The sequence below is a fragment of the Megalobrama amblycephala genome, linkage group LG1 (assembly GCF_018812025.1).
Source record: "Megalobrama amblycephala isolate DHTTF-2021 linkage group LG1, ASM1881202v1, whole genome shotgun sequence".
NCBI lineage: Eukaryota > Metazoa > Chordata > Actinopteri > Cypriniformes > Xenocyprididae > Megalobrama > Megalobrama amblycephala.
The window spans coordinates 31,958,402-31,980,237 of record NC_063044.1 but is presented as its reverse complement, the minus strand read 5'-3'; the positions used below and the strand labels follow the sequence as shown (position 1 = coordinate 31,980,237).

Here is a 21,836-nt window from a genome sequence, read left to right as displayed (position 1 = left end):
TGAAGCATTGCAAGCAGCAAAATCAAATTTAAAAAGATGGAGAAATATAAAGCTACTCATTTACAAATGTTGATTATATAAAAAAAAAAAAAAAAAAAAAAAGTTTATTGCAAAATATGCATATAAGCGTAGTGAGATCAACTCGTCATTCGCAATGACGTAAGAGATTGGGCGGAGCTTTTAGTGTATTTTGCTTGTTTGGACTTTGATTGGTGTAATTTTCTGTACAGAATTATGGGTAATGTTAGTTTTTCACCACAAATTCCACTGTTAAACACGATTATTTAAAATAATGCAGGCTGAATACCATCGATTAACAACCTCGTAGCTCATAGTAAGGTTGTCTTTAAAGGTTTATAAGTTATTATTTAAAAAAATAATTTTCCTATAGAGAAAATGAATGGAGTTTTACTTCCAGAACCCGACTGTTGCACTCTATTCTGAATCCTGCTTTCGACCTCACATTTAGGAAAACAACTGAAAATGTATGGACACTCTCTAAACAATTCGTTTTGCTGCTTCTCTTAAGTTTTGATTCAAAAAGAAAGGAAAATTGCATTGCACACAATTGTATTTCTCAAATTATAACTTCTCTGTTTTTGGTTTCCCCCCCCAGCACACACTCCTGATAACTCCTTCATGGGTTTTGTGACTGAGGAACTAAACCAGACTGAAAGATTCAACATACAAAGAGACAAAGTCAACAACATGGCTGTGGTTTACGGCAAAGAAGCCAACATGTGGAAGGTAAGAATGTGTGCATCCAACAATAGCAAATCAAAGCAAAGGTTTTGCAGATGGTTAACAGAAACCTCAGAATTAGCAGGATTCTGTCACATTTCTACCGTCACACAGTATAGCATCAGACCGCCAGCCTTGCTCAGCATTCGAAAACACTACTGTAGACTTGCTTTCAGTCTGTGTAACTGTCAGAACATACAGAGATTGATTGCCTGGCTCCTATCATGGCTTGTTGGGCACAGTGATTGCACTAAAGTGGTGTTTGGATGTGCTGACAGCAAATAACATCAGGCTGCTTTAACACGCTTCAAAGCAGGATGAAAGCAAACATTCTGCAGCATCAAGAGAGACAGGCTGTGAACATCGCCAGAGGTAACTGCGCCCACCCGTCCGCCAATAAAATAAATAAATAAATAAATAAAAACTTGACAAGTAGCAGACTTTAATCAGAAAGCGTGTTCGAACCGCTGGGCGTTTGGGAGCAGAGATTGGTTTTGATGAGAGCAAAATGCACCCTAGGAGCCATGAAAAGCTCAGAGTCTTTGAGAAATGAAGTCTACACATTTAACCTGAACGTTTTTCCTGCCGTTTTTAATGCTGCGTTCTTCAGCGCCGTGTTATTGTGTTTCTCTGCCTCTGTGCTGCTTGAGGTGTGCATTGTCATTTCTGTTTGTTTGACAGGTTGCCATTTAAAAGCTATCTGCACTGTGGAGTCCCTAAACACTGACAGTTCCCTCCAGGCCAAATGGCAGACCACTCGCTCTCATTGTGCATGTGTCACTCAGCCCAGAACCACAACTGTACGCTTAGAGATTGGAAAGACAATCATCTCCTCTTGTGCTCCGTTCCCCCCTTTTCTAATTTATTTTTCGGTCTCTTGATGACCGTCTTGGATCACTTACAGCTCTAACTCAGAGTGTGACAATCGTCTCATCAATTTATGGATGAGCAAGGTTCCCACGGTCATGGAGTTGTTGTTAGTTTCCGGCCAGGAACTTGAAAAGTTTGGGGTCAGAAAAATTCATTAATGTTTTTGAAAGAAGTCTCCTCTGTATTTATTTGATCAAAAATACAGTAAAAATATTGTTATGAATATGTTATATATGTTAATTAATATGTTGATCAATAGCTCTGTGATCAAAGCTGAATTTTCAGCTCCAGTCTTCAGTGTCACATGATCCTTCAGAAATTATATTATGATTTCATGCTCAACAAACATTTCTGATTATCAGTGTTGAAAACAAAATGTTGTGCTACTTCAGAATTTTTCAAGATTAATGACTATAGATTTAAAAATAACAGCATTTATATGAAACAGTTTTTTTTAACATTACAAATGCCTTTACTGTCCTTTTTGATCAATTTAATGTGTCTAAAAGTACAAACCCGATTCCAAAAAATGTGGGACACTGTACAAATTGTGAATAAAAACAGAATGCAATGATGTGGAAGTTTCAAATTTCAATATTTTATTCAGAATACAACATCGATGACATATCAAATTTTTAAACTGAGAAAATGTATAATTTTAAGGGAAAAATAAGTTTTTAAAACTAACTTTTTAAAAATAAGATTTTAAATTTCATGGCATCAACACATGTCAAAAAAGTTGGGACAAGGCCATGTTTACCACTGTGTGGCATCCCCTCTTCTTTTTATAACAGTCTGCAAATGTCTGGGGACTGAGGAGACAAGTTGCTCAAGTTTAGGAATAGGAATGTTGTCCCATTCTTGTCTAATACAGGCTTCTAGTTGCTCAGCTGTCTTAGGTCTTCTTTGTCGCATCTTCCTCTTTATGATGCGCCAAATGTTTTCTATGGGTGAAAGATCTGGACTGCAGGCTGGCCATTTCAGTACCTGGATCCTCCTTCTACGCAGCCATGATGTTGTAATTGATACAGTATGTGGTCTGGCATTGTCATGTTGGAAAATGCAAGGTCTTCCCAGAAAGAGACGACATCTGGATGGGAGCATATGTTGTTCTAGAACTTGGATATACCTTTCAGCATTGATGGTGCCTTTCCAGATGTGTAAGCTGCCCATGCCATACGCACTCATGCAACCCCATACCATCAGAGATGCAGGCTTCTGAACTGAGTGCTCATAACAACTTGGGTTGTCCTTGTCCTCTTTAGTCCGGATGACATGGCGTCCCAGTTTTCCAAAAAGAACTTCAAATTTTGATTCGTCTGACCACAGAACAGTTTTCCACTTTGCCACAGTCCATTTTAAATGAGCCTTGGCCCAGAGAAAACGCCTGCTCTTCTGGATCATATTTAGATATGGCTTCTTTTTTGACCTATAGAGTTTTAGCCGGCAACGGCGAATGGCACGGTGGATTGTGTTCACCGACAATGTTTTCTGGAAGTATTATTGAGCCCATGTCGTGATTTCCATTACAGTAGCATTCCTGTATGTGATGCAGTGCCGTCTAAGGGCCTGAAGATCACGGCATCCAGTATGGTTTTCCGGCCTTGACCCTTACGCACAGAGATTGTTCCAGATTCTCTGAATCTTTGGATGATATTATGCACTGTAGATGATGATAACTTCAAACTCTTTGCAATTTTTCTCTGAGAAACTCCTTTCTGATATTGCTCCACTATTTTTTGCTGCAGCATTGGGGGAATTGGTGATCCTCTGCCCATCTTGACTTCTGAGAGACACTGCCACTCTGAGAGGCTCTTTTTATACCCAATCATGTTGCCAATTGACCTAATAAGTTGCAAATTGGTCCTCCAGCTGTTCCTTATATGTACATTTAACTTTTCCGGCCTCTTATTGCTACCCGTCCCAACTTTTTTGGAATGTATATCTCTCATGAAATCCAAAATGAGCCAATATTTGGCATGACATTTCAAAATGTCTCACTTTCAACATTTGATATGTTATCTATATTCTATTGTGAATAAAATAAAAAAGTTTATGAGATTTGTAAATTATTGCATTCCTTTTTTATTCACAATTTGTACAGTGTCCCAACTTTTTTGGAATCGGGTTTGTATGAATTTCTATATACACATATATATTGGCCCTAAACTTTTAAATTGTGGTTCTCCAGTGGTATAATTTATCAAGTTAGAAGTCGTTTATATTTTTTTTTTTTTTTTTTTTTTTTTTTTTTTTTTTTTTTTTATGAAATGTGACATTACGACAGTGAAGTTAAATGACAATATTTAATTATAGCACTTGAGGTTTTGTTTACTGGTTTACCCCAAATTACATATGCGTCCTTTATTTTCCTAAAAAGAAAGTGAGTGTGTCATGTTTTTTTCTGCTGAAGTTGGCGATCCTGATTCTGAAAAAGAGAGTCAGAATGTTTGACTGTATTATATTCTAGGCTGGGATCTTCAGTGCAAATCTATGGGATTTTGTTCACCAAGTTTATTGTACACCAGGTGAAAATCCTAAATCTGATCACTGAAGTTGCAGGATTTGAGGAATCAACAGTGTTACACACTGAAAGTATGAAGTATGAAAGTATGACTAGAAGCACCACTAATGAGCTGTTTTACAGCTCATGTTCAATAAATTGATAGATTGGGGAGGTAATTTTAAATTGCGAACTTTGTAGTTGCAGCAGTTAGCTAAAAGTGAATCATGTAATCATCTACTCTTAAGTAATGTTATTTTTCTGGCCATGGAAAATGGCTTTCTTACAGTACTAATGTATTAGAGCATGTAGCAAAATCAGATTGTTTAGTGACTTTGTCTGTAAGCAGTAAACTCAGAATCAAACTCAGGTGAATGTACACAAAATTTACTTAACTATTCTACGGAACACAAAATAGAAGGCTAATAAAGTTAAAAGCTAATCAAAACACAAACACACTAACACAGGTAAACAGAGTGGAAATGGATGAATGAACCTGGAAAGGAAACAATGGAAACTGAAGTATGGAAGTATAAAAGTGAAAGAGTCACTTCCTGGGCAAAAGCATCAATGTTTTAATTTAAAGGGGTTGACAGCTTATCTTAAGACCTCAGTGGATGCTTGCACTGCCCTGTGTCTTGTAACAAATGTCTGGATGCAGTCCTAGATAAGTCTTTCAATGTTTTTCCCAGAGATGGTGATGCTCGATTGAAGAAGGTAGAGTTGAATGTTACGTCAGATTCTCCCAGGGTGAAAAGAAATACAAACTTCAGCAGTGTTATTTTGACTCTAGATAATGGGTGTGGTTTCTTGGACAAAGTCCTGCGTTGTTGAGGCTGACCTTCTTCAGGACTGACTGAGATAGTGGCCTTTAAATTCCACAGAGGTCATACCTTCTGAAGGTGGACCGGCCAATCAAAGGGTGTAAATTTGAGCATGAAACATTTTTTGTCTTGAGCAATAGCTTATTTACATAATCAGAGTGGATTTGAGTGCTATTCAGTTTTGATTATTGTAACAGGAATATAGCACATGCTATGAAGATTTGGAGTTTTTCTCTAAGCCTAATCAAACACAACTGAACAAGCTAATGATGGTCTTCAGGATTACTAGAAAGCTACAGACAAGTGAATTTTTATCAAGGATGGAGCTAATCTCTGCGGGACAGTTGCCCATCCCTGGTCTACACCAATGTCCAGGAAAATTAAAAGAGGATAATTTTAAAGGGGTGGTTTATTTTATATATATATATATATATATATTTTTTTTTTTTTTTTTTTTTTTTTTACTTTAGTTAGTGTGAAATGTTGCTGTTAGAGCATAAACATCAACTGCAAAGTTATGACGCTCAAAGTTCAATGCAAAGGGAGATATTTTCACTGTTTATGGACAAACAACAAATGGCTGGTAGGAACTACAACAAGCTTCTAGTGACATCACTAACCCTAAAACCCCGCCCCCAAGAACAGGCAACAAAGGGGGTGAGGCCATGTTAGGCTGCTTTAGAGAAGAGAAAGAGTTGTTATAGTAGAGTTACAATACCCTCATTTTACCCCAAACTGATCCACAAACAAGGGTCAATTCAACTCTGGATTTGCACAAAAGATTAACATGACGACACATGCTAGTCGATGAGTTGAATCAACTCTACAGCAACTACATCAATTTATCCACTAACCGTTCAGAAATGTCTGGTTGCATTCTAAAAGTCGTAACTTCTTCCTGAGTCTCTCCATCAGTGTCCGACTCTGGTTTGAACAATGTAAGGTTGAACACAGTTACTGACAATCCTCATTTTGGCTGCGTGAGATTCTCCAGCTTTGTTGCTGTTGAGCAACCGAAGTATGAGCTGTTAAAGCTCCGCCCTCTTCTGGAAGATGGGCCGGGAGCAGCAGCTCATTTGCATTTAAAGAAACACACACGAAAAACGGCATGTATTTGCTCACGCCCAAATAGGGGCAAATTTTACAAGCTATAATAAATGATCTGTGAGGTATTTTGAGATGAAACTTCACAGACACATTCTGGGAACACCAGAGACTTATATTACATATTGCAAAAAGGGCATTATAGGCCCCCTTTAATACGAGACACAATGCATACTAGGTTACATTAAACAGTGGTGGCTTATGCGGCATACATATAACATTATACAAGATAAAATACAATAAACGAAACAGTGATAATAGAAGGAAAAAAGGTGCCTTGGGAATGTGTATTGTTATGCTAGGGGGTTGTACATTGTTTAAAGGGAGAAAAGTAAGTTTTATGTGCTCTATATCTCTTTCCTATGGCATGTGTTATTTGTCATGTTGCCACCCTTCCCCCATGGCATCCCTTTAAGATGTTACCAGTTTCCTGGTTAATATCAGCAGGGGAGTCCAACCCTGAGGTTACGGACCATCCTTCAGACTCCACAGAGCCCTGAGGTTGATCCTTTTCCTTTGATGTTCCAGTTTGGTTCGTCAGTGAAGGGACCCATGATCCAAATGGTGGCCTTACCAAGCACCACATAGTTTGTCTGCATAATCAAATGCATTAAAATGTTTTATGAAAGAGAAGATTCAGTTTAGATTCTGAAAATGCCATTGGAATGAATTGTGTAAGTCAACAACTTCATTTGTTTAATTTAAATTGATTGATACAATGATTTATCCTCAGTGCTGTTTAACTAATGTTTTCATACAGAGATCAATACAGAGATGTCATTAACGTACCAACACTTTTCCAAAGACAGACAGAAATCTTTAATGTGAACCTTAACGAGGCCCTACATTGATTTTCTGAATGTCACACCGTTGTTTGAAATAGCACATCATCTGTTATGCTTATTGTTCAATCGCACTGCTTAGAGAGAAAAGCAATTTTGGATCACACAAGAATGATTTGGTCATAAATGTCCAGAAACTTTGAACTCTTGTAGACACTTTGTTTCAGAACTATGCTGTAAAAGCAGAGTCAAGGCTCTTTTGCTGCACAAGGAAAAGGGCCAAATGTGTTTTAATTCTCAAGAGAAGGTGCTTGCCTCCAAAACTCTTAATGGTTTGATATAAGAAATTAGGTGTAACACTTGCCTGAGGAGATGTATGAATTATTAATGTAGTAATGATTTAAATAAGTAAATAATTCATTCTCCTCTTTAACTGTGGTGCATCTAAGAGAACTTTCATTATTGTCCAAAGAACATAGTCATTTTCTTTGTTCTGAAGTTAAAATAGCAACATCAAAAGTAGGGATGTCAAACCTCTGGTCAAGGGCCAGATTGGTTAAAAAAAAAAAAACTCTTCTTTTCTTTCTTTATTTTTTTAAACTTGTCAAACCATGTTGCATTCATGCAGACTGAGTACAATGCCCAGAATCAATTTTATGCTGCTTTAATATCCAATATTGAGTAAAATCAAATTAAATCTGACCTTTAGATTACATATACCTGTACATAAGGAACTGATAGTTAGGCAGTACAGGTGCTGGTCATATAATTCGAATATCATCAAAAAGTTGATTTATTTCACTAATTCCATTCAAAAAGTGAAACTTGTATATTATATTCATTTATTACACACAGACTGATATATTTCAAATGTTTATTTCTTTTAATTTTGATGATTATAACTGACAACTAAGGAAAATCCCAAATTCAGTATCTCAGGAAATTAGAATATTACTTAAGACCAATACAAAGAAAGGATTTTTAGAAATCTTGGCCAACTGAAAAGTATGAACATAAAAAGTATGAGCATGTACAGCACTCAATACTTATTTGGGGCTCCTTTTGCCTGAATTACTGCAGCAATGCGGCGTGGCATGGAGTTGATCAGTCTGTGGCACTGCTCAGGTGTTATGAGAGCCCAGGTTGCTCTGATAGTGGCCTTCAGCTCTTCTGCATTGTTGGGTCTGGCATATCGCGTCTTCCTCTTCACAATACCCCATAGATTTTCTATGGGGTTAAGGTCAGGTGAGTTTGCTGGCCAATTAAGAACAGGGATACCATGGTCCTTAAACCAGGTAGTGGTAGCTTTGGCACTGTGTGCAGGTGCCAAGTCCTGTTGGAAAACAAAATCTGCATCTCCATAAAGTTGGTCAGCAGCAGGAAGCATGAAGTGCTCTAAAACTTCCTGGTATACGGCTGCGTTGACCTTGGACCTCAGAAAACACAGTGGACCAACACCAGCAGATGACATGGCACCCCAAACCATCACTGACTGTGGAAACTTTACACTGGACCTCAAGCAACGTGGATTGTGTGCCTCTCCTCTCTTCCTCCAGACTCTGGGACCCTGATTTCCAAAGGAAATGCAAAATTTACTTTCATCAGAGAACATAACTTTGGACCACTCAGCAGCAGTCCAGTCCTTTTTGTCTTTAGACGCTTCTGACACGGTCTGTTGTTCAAGAGTGGTTTGAGACAAGGAATGCGACAGCTGAAACCCATGTCCTGCATACGTCTGTGCGTAGTGGTTCTTGAAGCACTGACTCCAGCTGCAGTCCATTCTTTGTGAATCTCCCCCACATTTTTGAATGGGTTTTGTTTCACAATCCTCTCCAGGGTGCGGCTATCCCTATTGCTTGTACACTTTTTTCTACCACATCTTTTCCTTCCCTTCGCCTCTCTATTAATGTGCTTGGACACAGAGCTCTGTGAACAGCCAGCCTCTTTTGCAATGACCTTTTGTGTCTTGCCCTCCTTGTGCAAGGTGTCAATGGTCGTCTTTTGGACAACTGTCAAGTCAGCAGTCTTCCCCATTATTGTGTAGCCTATATAACTAGACTGAGAGACCATTTAAAGGCCTTTGCAGGTGTTTTGAGTTAATTAGCTGATTAAAGTGTGGCACTAGGTGTCTTCAATATTGAACCTTTTCACAATATTCTAATTTTCTGAGATACTGAATTTGGGATTTTCCTTAGTTGTCAGTTATAATCATCAAAATTAAAATAAATAAACATTTGAAATATATCAGTCTGTGTGTAATGAATGAACATAATATACAAGTTTCACGTTTTGAAATAAATCAACTTTTTGATGATATTCTAATTATATGACCAGCACCTGTATAAACTAAACAACAAGAAGAAAAGAGAAATCCAATCACTAGTCTTGGATATAACTTGATATTATAACTTGATAATAAGCCACCTGAAATATATAAATAAAATAAAATAAAATTAAAAAAAAACTGAGCCTATGTCTCATTTTAATTGCATGTTTCTAAGTCAAACTCTGACAGCATCAAATCTGTATTGATGTATGAAATGCAATAATCTCTGTGGAGATGATGGTGAAATTGACTTTAGTCATAAGTAATTAAAGATGTGATTTATAAGATGTAAAATTTTCAATATATCTTGCTAGCATAATAAATGGATGCTGATGTGTTTTGGCATTATTTATTTAATTTTTTTTTTTTTCAATCATCCTGTGCGTGTGTAAATACCATTTAGTTTTTGTAATCATAAATTGTGCAGTGATTGAGGTCAAATATGCACAAACACAAATGAAAAAAGTGCATATACAAACAGAGGGAAGTGATTTGCCCTGCTGAGCCCCTTATGGAACAACAACAGGAGAGTAATTTATTTCTGTTGAAATGCTGGCTACATCAGATCAGGCTCTTTGTTTTTGTCAGAGGCAAATGTGTTACACAGTTTTCTTGAGATGTTGTGGTTCTGCTGTGATGTTATAACTGTAAGCAGCTGCTCCACTCTGTAGCCATGTGCTTCTGTTTGTGTGCTGTCCATGGTGCTGATCTCAAGTCAGTTGTGAAGCTGTCCACTTTTTAAATGTACAATTTGTATGTATTTTGTGTACTGTTGATGAAGAACAGCATAAAGCATGCCAGAGAAAAGGTGACAGACTTGCATGACTGAACTTTATTTCCCATTGTTTTCCATGGAAATACAATTAAAAAATAGAAACAAAGCAGCAATTAAATGCAGTGCACATAATATGCACTTCATTATGCGTTTTTCAGAAATTGTCAGATGTATTAATTTTATTCCAAAATCACTTGAACTGTATTTATGACATAGTAATTACACTTTCAGAACCATAAATATGGACTTTCTAGGAGGGCTTGATGTCAAGAGACACACTAGTTTTTCTATCACTGTAAAACCTACCAGTTGTTCTAACTAACCCATTTCAGTTATCTTTACTTAATGTTCAACAATTTGCATCCAACTTAATTGTAAAAAGTAAGTAAAATCAGCACTATTCACATACTATGCCTTTGTTACTCAGAAAACCCAAGTTAAGATTACTTGATTAGTTTGAGTATCATTTTGTCAAGCAAAAGAGTTTTTGAGGTGGGTCAATTCTTAATATACTTTTCACTAATTTCCTCAACTTCTGCAGTTATTTTTCTCCTTAGTTGCCTTCGCTCATTTTCCAAAGTTATCTTGAACGTTGAATTGTCAATACAACTGAAAATTTTGAAAGAACATAATATAGGTTGTCTTCATAAATTGATTTCCTAAAATGGTGTTGTCACCATTATGGTGATTAGTGTTGCATTTGGTTGGGAACTTGAAACTACTATTGTCAAACATCAAACATTTAAGGGGGTTGATCCCTCTATCTTGCAGTCGACCTTGCTTGAGTCACACATAGACATCAACATTCTGCATGCAAAACAAAACAATGGTAACTTTTTTTTTTTTTTTTTAAATAAAGACTCTGACCATTACAAAACAATTTTATTTGCTGTTTTTAATGGGCTAATACTGACGTGAGAAAATAAATTGTTATTAAAAAAAGCAGTGTTATTAAAACTTGAATATATATAGATAAACTTTACTATTTCTGAGGCAATAAGTTTGCAAGATTTATTTAAGCAAAGTTAACAAATTGAAATGTACAGTGTACAGTTTACTCTCATCTTCTCATGTCCTATGCTTATGCAGGGTAAGGAGAAGTTGCTGACCATCTTACACCGTTACATGGACATCCATGGGACAGTGTACTATGAGACACAGCGTCCCCCAGAGGTGCCAGCATTCGTCAGGAACCACGGCTTACTGCCCCAACAGGAGTTACAGCAGCTTCTGAGAAAGGCTAAGGTACTGTTAGCATGATGTACTTTTAAATCTTTGATAATAAGTGTTGGAGAAAGTTACTTTTAAAATGTAATTTGTTACAATATTGCGTTACTACATAAAAAGTAACTATTAGCGGTTACTATTAGTAACTTGTGGTCACTTTTTATGTAAAATAATGTGTTACATTGCTTTTGCATTACTTTTTCTCACCTGACTGACATTAATAATTGTGTTTTGATTAATGATCATGTGTTAAAATTTTATTAAACTTTTAATTTGTTGACAACCCTAACTTGTAAGTTTATACCAATTTATACCATTACATTTTCTCCTAGCTCTTCATGGGATTTGGCTTTCCCTATGAAGGCCCTGCCCCTTTAGAGGCCATAGCCAATGGCTGCATATTCCTGCAGCCAAAGTTCAACCCCCCTCGCAGCTCCCTCAACCATGAGTTCTTCAGAGGCAAGCCCACTTCCAGAGAGGTAAGTGCAGTCTGTGCACTATATATGCCAGTAACCATTTTCTGTGGATTAGTTTTTTTGTTTGTTTGTTTGTTTGTTTGTTTGTTTTTTCTGTGAATGGCACACAGTTCTGCTGTTCACATAATCATAATAATTTTCAGATCTGTGTAGTGCACTCATGTGTCAGGTTTATGTTCTGTTTTGGTGTAGATTTATGTGTTCCCAGTTCCTGTGTTTATTTCCTGTCTGCCTTAGTTGACCTAGTTTCCTAGTGTGTACCTGTTAGTAGTGTTAATTTTGTCAGCTATTTTTAAATTAAGTGTCAAATGCACTTTTTAGTTTTTATCATATTTAGTCAACCTTGTCATGCTTTCGTTTAGTCAAGTTTTAGTCAACTAAATATCTGGGCATTTTAGCCTAGTTTTAGAAACTAGTCAAATTTTCATAATGGTTAAATCGATAATCACAATTATTTTGCTCAAAATTAAAATCGTCTCAGGTTAGGTATGTAACCATAGTTCCCTGAGAAAGGGAACGAGACACTGCGTCTGATAGGATCGCTTTGGGGAAAAAAAAGTGATCCTATCGGAACAACGTTGACTAATTCCATTCAAATTTTGTCATTTGAGAAAATTATTTTTTACATTTCATCTGAATTATTCCACTTTCACTGATAAGCAGAAATCAAGAGAATGTTAACTCATACGCCTGCTTTATTTTACCTCATCTAGTTTTTTGATTTATTATAAGCTATTATCATATAGCCTAAATTAACACACTCTCTCTTTCTCTCAAAAATTTAAATGGTGAAATTCCAAATAATAATTCCAATAAGTCCAAATTTCATCAATGTTGTTCTATTAAAACAACAACAAAAATACATTGTATAGCCACATAAAGGTTGTGTAAGTGCATTTATTCAGCAACCGCAAACAATATAGTTGAGATCCATGTTTGGATTTATTACAGTTCATCACTGAGAATGGTAGATTTAGTTGCAGCAAACAGTGCATGTGGCTCGTGAAGGAATACAGACTGGCTGAATGATATTTTTAATTAAGCAGAATCTCTAAATGTAAATCGCTGAACTTGAGCTTACTTTTTTGTAAGTATTTACAGACCATCTGCGGCACTTTCTTAGTGTAGAGAGAGCGTAGTGTATGTCTTTGTTTAGTGTTTGTTTTTTCTCCCGGGCGTTATCTTGTTCTCCTGGGTATTTGTTAATTTGAGTTATTGTTTATTAAAGTTAACTACTGCATTTAGATCCTACCTCAACTCATCCCTTGCTGCAACCACACAACGTGACATCAAAGATAACATTCATTTGTTTATCTCCCCATCAGGTGTCATCTCAGCATCCGTACACTGAACAGTACATCGGCAAACCTCATGTCATAACAGTAGACTTCAACAACTCTCAAGAATTTGAGACAGCTGTTCAAGACATACTCAGAGACAAGGTACATTTAGTTTAGTGTAACATTGGTTTTTGCATGACTGTATATAGAAATATAGAAAAGGGATGTCCACATTTTTTGCCATTCAATTTACATACTCTTAAGCAAGTCTAGTAGTTTTGTAAGAGGAATATTTGGAGATGCTGTCATCCTTTTTTATATAAGTCTTTCATGGCGCCAATTAAACACTGGAGTGCCATGCAGTGTTTTTCAGTCATCTCAGACTTTAGTTCTGACTCAGTTGCTTTCTCAAAGCACAAACTTCCTGTTGTTATGGAAACGCACGCAGTGTCTTTCAAAAGTTTGAAAGCACTATGAAGTTGTTGTTTTTTTCATCCACAGTGCAAAAAAATAGGGAAAGCAAACAAAAGAAATAGCATGTTTCTGAGCATAGAGAACAAAAGTTTGCAATTCTATAGATGCACACAAGAACAGTCCTTCCAAAATTGGTTTGAGTTTTACCATCGCCCACATAATGATACGACATGCAAATTGCAATTTTTGTCCGCACTTCTATCAATCATTTTAACTTTGTTTCAACACAGTGTAATATTAGCGTTTTTAGCAATGTTTGCCTTTCCCTGCTGAAAAGACTTAATGCTGGTTTGGTGCTTGTCTAGCCAGTCTAGCTAGTATAATGGAGACACCAGTACTATTTATTAGAAAAAAATAAAATAATAAAACGTAAGTTGGAAGTAGGAGCATAGGTGAAACCTTATAAAAGTGGGAATGTTGTGATTTTCAAAATGAATGGCAGGTAAAGTTGTCTATTCCATCATAGAATGCTTCACCTACAAATGACAGTTGTTTTTATTTACTAATGCTCATATCACTTTAAGCCTATAATGTTGGTTTTGGGTTTTGTTCGTGTGTTCATGTCTTTTATTTTGTAATTCTTGCTCACAGTCTTTAGCTGTGTGCGAAATCACCCCCATACCCTCATTCACTATTCCCTACATTACTTTATATACAGTAGTCCATTTGAAGGAGCGAATGAAAATGAGTGACCATCTGCCATTGGTCAGACACGTAGAGGCCCCGTCCAACTCATTAGTCGAAGCAGAGATTGACAAATCAGACCACAAAAAAGATTGTTTCAATATAACATGGAAAAGATTGCACACAGTACCTTTAAATATGAATGAAGAAACAGTTTGTTCAGGCTTCACAATAATGACATGCATGGACAGGTATTATTATTGCATATACTGTATGTTTCTGTCTGTGATTTTTGCATTTGTCTCTTTGCACAGGTGGAGCCCTTTATACCATATGAGTATACTTGTGAAGGCATGCTGGAGAGAGTGAATGCTTACATTCAACATCAGGTACTTAGGCATTTCAAGGTTAATATTATTGAAGTCAAATATAGATATTTCATTATTATTCTAAAACAACTGGAGAAAATGATCCATTGGTGTTCCCATTTCTGTTGTTCATCGTTTTTTAAGAACCCTTGAAAATACAGACTTTGAATTCAAATACACAATTTGAGTCACCTTTGCTTGTAGATTCCCAGATATGAAATATTAGTCAATCACACAAGCCAAAAACGCCATGAAAAAACGTCATTTTGAACCACTTTTAAAATCCTCTAGAAAAAGTTTATCATCCAGTAACTTTTAATATTATGATTTGGGACACACTTCTGTTTATGTTGCATAATGTTTGGGACAGCAAGTGTAAGAATTGGGAGCAGTGCAAGTCTACGGTCTGTGTTGCGCTTACACATGCCCACGTAGACAAAAATGTAAGAGAATAAGTGTAAGCATATTTTTGCCTATGATTTGAACTACGTATATGCTGAGCTTGCTAGTCAGTCGCCTTTGGGATTTGATGTGAGCACATACACTGAAACACACGCTTTTGAAAACCTGAACTACTCTGAATGCTTTGTTCAGCGCCTTCAATACTCAGTGCCTTTTTTTTTTTTTTTTTTTTTTTTCAGCTCAAACCTGAAAATAACACACAAAATAAAATGACTCCTTTGTACTACAGGCAAAATTGTGGTCTCTTATTTATAAAACTCTTAGGAGTATTAATTTCTTTAAAAGAAAAATCATTACAAATAGGTAATTAATAAAAAAAAAAAAAAAAAAAAGTAAAATAGTAGTTAAAAAGCAATAATATTTTGTAAAAATGTGATATGTATTGGCATATGACACTACAAAAGTACACAATACATTTTTTTTTTTTTTTTTTTTTTTTTTTAATAAACAGACTATTGGCCCATTCACACCAAGAATGAAAACTATAAAGATAATGCATAATTGCACTTTATTTTACAATACATGCACTTTTGATGTACTTACAGTATACTTACCAAGAAAGTACTAAATCATATAAGGTAACTACATGGGTTAAGGTTAGGCTTAGGGTTGGTTCAGGACTAATACCTATTTATTGTAATTATTACAGTAAGTATATAGTATGTACATGCGAAAAAGGACTCGAATATAGTCGTTAACTTTGTTTATTATAAGCTTGCGCTGCAGTTCTTTCATTTGTAGCTTTAAATGCTTGAGTTTGTTAAAATCGGATCAATTCTGAATATGTTTACACTACTATGATGTAGTAAAAATGGAAAAAATTTCCTTTGTGTTTTTCGCATACAGACGATAATGTTGTCAAAATTATCCCCATTCACATGGATCTGAGAAAACGACTAAAAACTCTGTATTATTCATGCCAGGCAAGTAGATAGCGATGTCAATTTGTAAAGAAGCACTATGTGTCTATAATCTAACACGTAATACACATACGCATAATGGCTCAACAGCATATTTGCGTTTGGAGATGATAACGATATCGTTTTCAAAAGTTTGTGCTTTCAGGCCCCCAAAATGCCGCTGTCATGTAAATGAACAGCCAAAACACATAAAAAAATGTTTCCGTTTTTAGTTGAAAACTGTTGAAACTGCTATTTTTTGTTGTATCAGAATGTATCATAAGGCTCTCTTCCAAGGATCTTTTCAGTCAAATTCTTGCTTTTTTGTAGGATTTTTGTCATCGCATCAGTCCATTCCCTAAAGCCAATGAATCCAGATCATGGCCTGGGAATCCACCCAGTCCTTTCCTTCATCTGCCCAACTCCACAGCTTTGATCTGGGCTCCCAACATCACTGCTCCGGCCTGCTGGCCCCCTCTCAGTGCCCTCCGGCTCTTCCTGTCTCCAGAAGCCTCGTCCTGTGTGAAAACCTGCCAGGATGCCGGTCTAATCTGTGAGCCAGCTTTCTTTCCTTTCATCAACAATATGGAGGCCTTCAGTGGGTGAGAGATGCACATCATTTCTGGATTCTTTAAATTTTTGCTTAAATGTATTTTTATTTATTTATTTATTTGTTCATTGACAGCCATTATTGCAGTTAATATGAAGTTATGATATTCATTTTAACTACTGTATAATATAATTATGCATTCATATTTACACTTTAATGAGTATAATGCATTATATGATTCATAGAATGTATTATCATTTGTTTCAAAATCACATAGAATGTTTCCATTGAAACATGATAAAGTGGAACTTTACTGAAGCAAATGTCCCAGTTACTTTCTTCAAATAAAAATAGCTTTTTTAGCAATAACATATACATTTTTAAGTCTTGAATAAAAACATGAAGTGTATATTTTTTATACTTATAATCAATGAAATCTTCTAAATCTAAATGCTACTGCGGTTTGTTTACTGTGCTCATGGGATAAGCAGTTGTATTTAAAAAAAAAAATCATTGTGTATAATCTTTTAACTTTGATTTTCCCCCTCATTTTCATGTAATATTTTGTTTCAATCAAAATATGTAATGTTTTATTCATCTCGCAGCTGGATGGTATGGTTTAAAGCTGACAGATCTTAAATCCCTCTGAAGAAAATGTATGAGAAATGTATTTACGTAACCAAGACATGAGCAGTCATTGTTCTCTATTCACTGCATTTCCCCCCGTTCTTGTCTGTGGTTCTTTGTAACAAGTATATTGTGTGTGAATGTGTGCATTTCAGGCTTAATGCTCAGTGTGAGTCTTTGGAAGCGGAGAAGAACCATGTGTTTCCAGCTGTACAGGTGGAGAGGAGAGAGTGTTTTCAGCAAAAGGAGCCTCTGCTGTTCAGTTGCGCTGGAGTTAGTGCCAAACACCAGCGGCTTTGCCCATGCAGAGACTACCTCCATGGCCAGGTGGCGCTGTGCAGGGACTGCCTTTGAGCTTTCCCCATAGACCTTTAAAGATGTCTGTGGTAAACTGAGGCCAGCCCTGGGCAGTTAAACATGTCAGAATCCCCAGAATGCTGGTATCTACAGCTTCATGGGAATTGCTGGACTGAGGTCATTGACGTCAAGCTTGAAGATGCGTCTGAAGAAGTGTCCTCACTCTTGGTTACTTTGATCCAAAGCAAAACTTTGCCTCCAGATGAGCTACTGATGGTAAGCGAGATGGTACCCTGATGTTCACCATCTTTAGAGTCTACTGTATCTGAAAAAAAAAAATAAAATCCTGGTGGTGGTTACAAGGTTGGATGCAAAAATAAATGCAAAATACAGTTTTGAGTTTGGAGCTCCTTTGTGATGCAGGTCAGACTCGAGTAGCTGAAGTTTTATGAATGCTGAAAGTGCCAGAATAAACATGAATTTTAAAGTCAACATGAAACATTATAGAGTGTTTCAGGGGATGGCATATTTTTGTAGGCCAAAACTGGGAAATTGGTTAGTATTTTACCACTTCTGGCTTGTTCGTCCTAAACTCTTGAATCGGTGTTTGGTTAAATGTCTGAAATAAGGTCTGTGATTAACATGAACTCAAAATATTTTCATGTTTTATTCTACAACATGAAATACATCATTAATACCCCCTTTTTAAAGGATTTCTTATCTTGAAAAAGGCGGCTGCTAGTGTCTAATGTGACTGTAGAGGTTGTCAAGGACATTAAACATCATCAGCTGAACAGGAAAACTCATCTACTCACTAGAAAAATCCTATTGGGTTTTTGTCTAGGGAACCAGCGTGACGCTTAACTTACTGGTCGGCCTACAAAAATATATCACTGTAGCACACAACCATTTTAATGTTATATTTTGGACTCAAATAGTACATTCAAAGTGTAGGGTAAGACGTAGTTCCTTCAGTCTGGATCTGATTTTGAAAAGTGGATGGATGGATGGATGGATGGATGGATCCAATCGTGCCAAACAATATGTGGTACTAATGCTATACCAACACTTTGTTTAGGGTTTAGATTTATATTTGGGTTAGTATTTCTTACCATGTTGTGTATGCAGTCAGCACTGTGATTGACATGACCAGTGAAATGTTTAGAATCAACTTTGGGGCGGGTTTGCACTGAACTGGTTTGGAGGGGGGAAAAAAATATGCAGTGGAGTCAGAGCTGAACGTGATTTCACAGTGTTTTTTGGAGAACAACTCTCCTACTGAAACACTTCCATCATCCTCTTTTTAGGAGACTTTTAGACCAGTTCACCTTGCATTACCAACAACAGTATAGCCTGAAGCCATGCTTAATATCTATTTGGCTGTTGGTTAACATTAAACCTTTTAGGCACATTGGTATGGTGCATTAGAGATTCAAGTTAGAACCTTTCCATTTTGCTGTAGTTTCCTTGGATCCACATGGTTGCTGCTGCCTTACACCTCAATCTTGTTTTGTTTTTTGTTTTGTTTTTTACACATTTTTGTAGACATTTTAAACTTTTTTCTATAAGTTAACATTACAGAATGGGATATATAATATATAATTATTTATTTATTGAAATTTTTAACACATTTAATGCACCCACCATTTCATACAGTTGATGGTGACAAATTTGAAGCAGGGCAACAACTCACTGTGTGATGGAGCCTTTAGAATGCAGCTATATACCCCTTAAACTCAAGATATCAGGGAAAAATGTCCCTGTATGAGTTTTTTTCCTTATATTTATATCATGATATAGTTAAGCAATATCACACGAGTGCTGTTTTGTCCCGAATAGCATGTGCAAATGTGATACTGATTTTATACAACAGTTCAATAAGAAGTTATATTTTAGACAAAATATTGTCTGCTTTTGCTCAATTTAGCTAAATATTACCTGTAAAGAAAGAGCAGAACTGTTGTGGGTCTCCAAGCAACACACAGCAATGTTTAGTTTCTGAATGAATCAGCGTTTTGAGAAAATCAATTGCGTGAACCAATGATATAATGGCTCATACATAAAGAGAGGCATTTACTTCATTCCTGAATGAATCAGCCATTTGAAAGAAGCGAATGAATGACTCAATGACATTTACAGCCACCTACTGGCAGTTTTAGTTTCATTATTATTTAATTAAAAAAAAACAACTCATATTTCCATATTAATAAAAAAACCTTTCAAAGTATAGTTCACCCAAAAAATCATTTACTTTTTCATTTACTCACCCTCATTGCTGTTGAAGCCTAAATGTTTGTGTAATAAATTCTATGTTAAATCAAATATATATTTTTTATAATGTCTATTTGATGCTTTTCTCATTTAACACAATAATGACTTTAAATTATCTTTTGGGGGCAGTTTCTCAACCAAACTATCATCAGCCCTTGTACACACACACACACACACACACACACACACACATATATATATATATATATATATATATATATATATATATATATATATATATATATATATGGTGCGTTTATACAACAGTTTAAATAAATAAATAAATAAGAAATAAGACGCAGTGTCTTTAAAACCCTCTTTTTTGAAAGACACTTCTACTATATTCCGCCATGGATTCAAATCTCAAGTTGATTCTAAAACATCACTTTAGAATGAAGGAATGTTGAGTCCCTCCATTGAAACTCATTGTATTTTGTACAGTATTATTGAGAGAGAGAGAGAGAGTGAGAGCATTACCTGTCTGATATAACATTCATTCTTTAGGTCGATAATGTAGGGAAAACACCCTAGGAAGTAAAATTAGCTCAAATGAATAAAGAGTAGTTTAGATTACGACCGAGCAACTGATTCGTCCAGCGTTCATTTGCTCGAACCGTAATAAGCTCTTGTAGCGGATATAAATATCCAACAATCGTGAAAACACTGATTAGAACACGGTAACTTGAAATCGACAGTTTAAGACATTAAATCATAAAGCACATAATACAAGACACTTTCTTTTTAAAATCTACAAGAGATTTTATTTATTCTAACACAAACTAATCTAACACAAAGGCACGCACATACACACACACACACACACATTCATACGCGTTGCAGTAAGAAGGAAATGAGAGAGAAAGAGTTTTGAAAGAGAGAGAGAGGGAGAGAGAGAGAGTGATCTGATTAACAGAATTCCTATCAATGCATTTCAAAGACCTGAACGAACCATGAATCATTCATTTAAATGCACCAGTTCAGTTTTCCTCTGGAGGTACTTGCTTGCGTTGACTTAAAGGTGAATTTCCCTCGTCGTGCAGAGGAGGGTTTCCCAAGTCGATGATTGGTCCAGATCAGGTCCGTGTGGAACAATGAAAGGAGTCTCTTTGTCGCTGGAGCTGAAGCGGCAAAAGTCGTTGGTTGAACTTTGCGGCGAAACTTAGGACACGAGACTTTCCGCGGTAAAGGAAAATTAGGTAAAAGAAAAGAAAAGTGAGTGAAGGTCAGATGGCTTGAATGAGCTGCTTGTCTGTTCTTTCTTGTTACTCCATAGCTCTTGGTACTTGTCTTGGCTTCTCTTACCAGAACAGAACCAACTCCCTGTTCGTTTACTAACCAACTTCTCCCCCGTTTTGTGACCAACCTCTCCCCCAACTTCTCCGTTTACTATCTTGCAATATGATCATTTAAACTTAGTTGTTTGTCACACCTCTGAGGAGTCCTGGCCAATCAGACATTGTCCTGTTTCAAGAGGGCCTTCCTCTGACCCCAATAAAACATAAGTGTTACATCCTGTTTCTGCTTCAGCAGAGAGTGCCATTTTAACATAATTTCTATTAAATGGAATACAATACATTTTAAACAGATTTCATTCAAGCCATGATTTAAGAAAGATGAAAAGAAATAGATCAAGTCCAAATAAGGCATACTTTCAGTCATTCAGTCAAGAGTTAACACATTTACATGAATTGTGAGTGTTCTAAAGCCTAACTGTTTACAGGTAGTACTTGTGGACACATAATGCAAAATGTATGTAGTTAAAAGATGTTTGATAAGTCCGTTAAAATTGTTGGAACAATTTTGAAGCAGATTTATTTGTTCAACAGTCTCTTTGGCTTTCCTGTGAAGTAAAGAAACAAAAGGGTCTGGATTGTCTCTCTGTCTTCTTGGGTGACCCTTTGGTATGTCACTTCTGCTATCAGGAAGCATGTGTCGTAAAAGTAATCAGCCTGGCTTTATCTGCAGACGGGCCGGAGCCGGAACCCCAATTCTGAATTAGAATTATGTTTTGAAAGAATCATCTGAATGATTCATTTGTCTGGTTCGTCCACAGTTGCTACATATCCCCCTTTGTTCGGCGATGTGTTGAGACGAAGACATCGGCGGACACTGTGGAAAAATGGACAGAAGCAGACACACACAAAGCAACAACAAAACAACACCTCCATGATTGACCACTATACTGGTGCAGGGAATTCGATTATCTGAGTACTAATGGATTAAGTTTGAATTTTAGGAGTGTTATTCTACATTGTCTCAGTATGTTAATGCTTGGATCAAATTGTGTGATTTAAATTGTTTGTTTCCTTCTCTTCTAAATTGTTCTAGGTTGTTCTGGTGACATCATTTGTGGTAA

The 21,836-nt window shown here is 36.3% G+C and overlaps 1 protein-coding gene across 1 annotated transcript in view; it reads left to right on the top strand.

Annotated features, from left to right (window-relative positions):
* Nucleotides 1–19,395, top strand: part of LOC125267911 (alpha-1,6-mannosylglycoprotein 6-beta-N-acetylglucosaminyltransferase B-like) — a 144,225-nt gene extending 124,830 nt beyond the window's left edge. Inside the window, 7 exon segments of the mRNA XM_048189971.1 lie at nucleotides 617–747; nucleotides 11,015–11,170; nucleotides 11,485–11,631; nucleotides 12,954–13,070; nucleotides 14,321–14,395; nucleotides 16,066–16,337; nucleotides 17,068–19,395. Coding sequence (XP_048045928.1) covers nucleotides 617–747; nucleotides 11,015–11,170; nucleotides 11,485–11,631; nucleotides 12,954–13,070; nucleotides 14,321–14,395; nucleotides 16,066–16,337; nucleotides 17,068–17,266 — 1,097 coding nt within the window. The 3' untranslated portion in view covers nucleotides 17,267–19,395.
* Nucleotides 19,396–21,836: the final 2,441 nt, after the last annotated feature.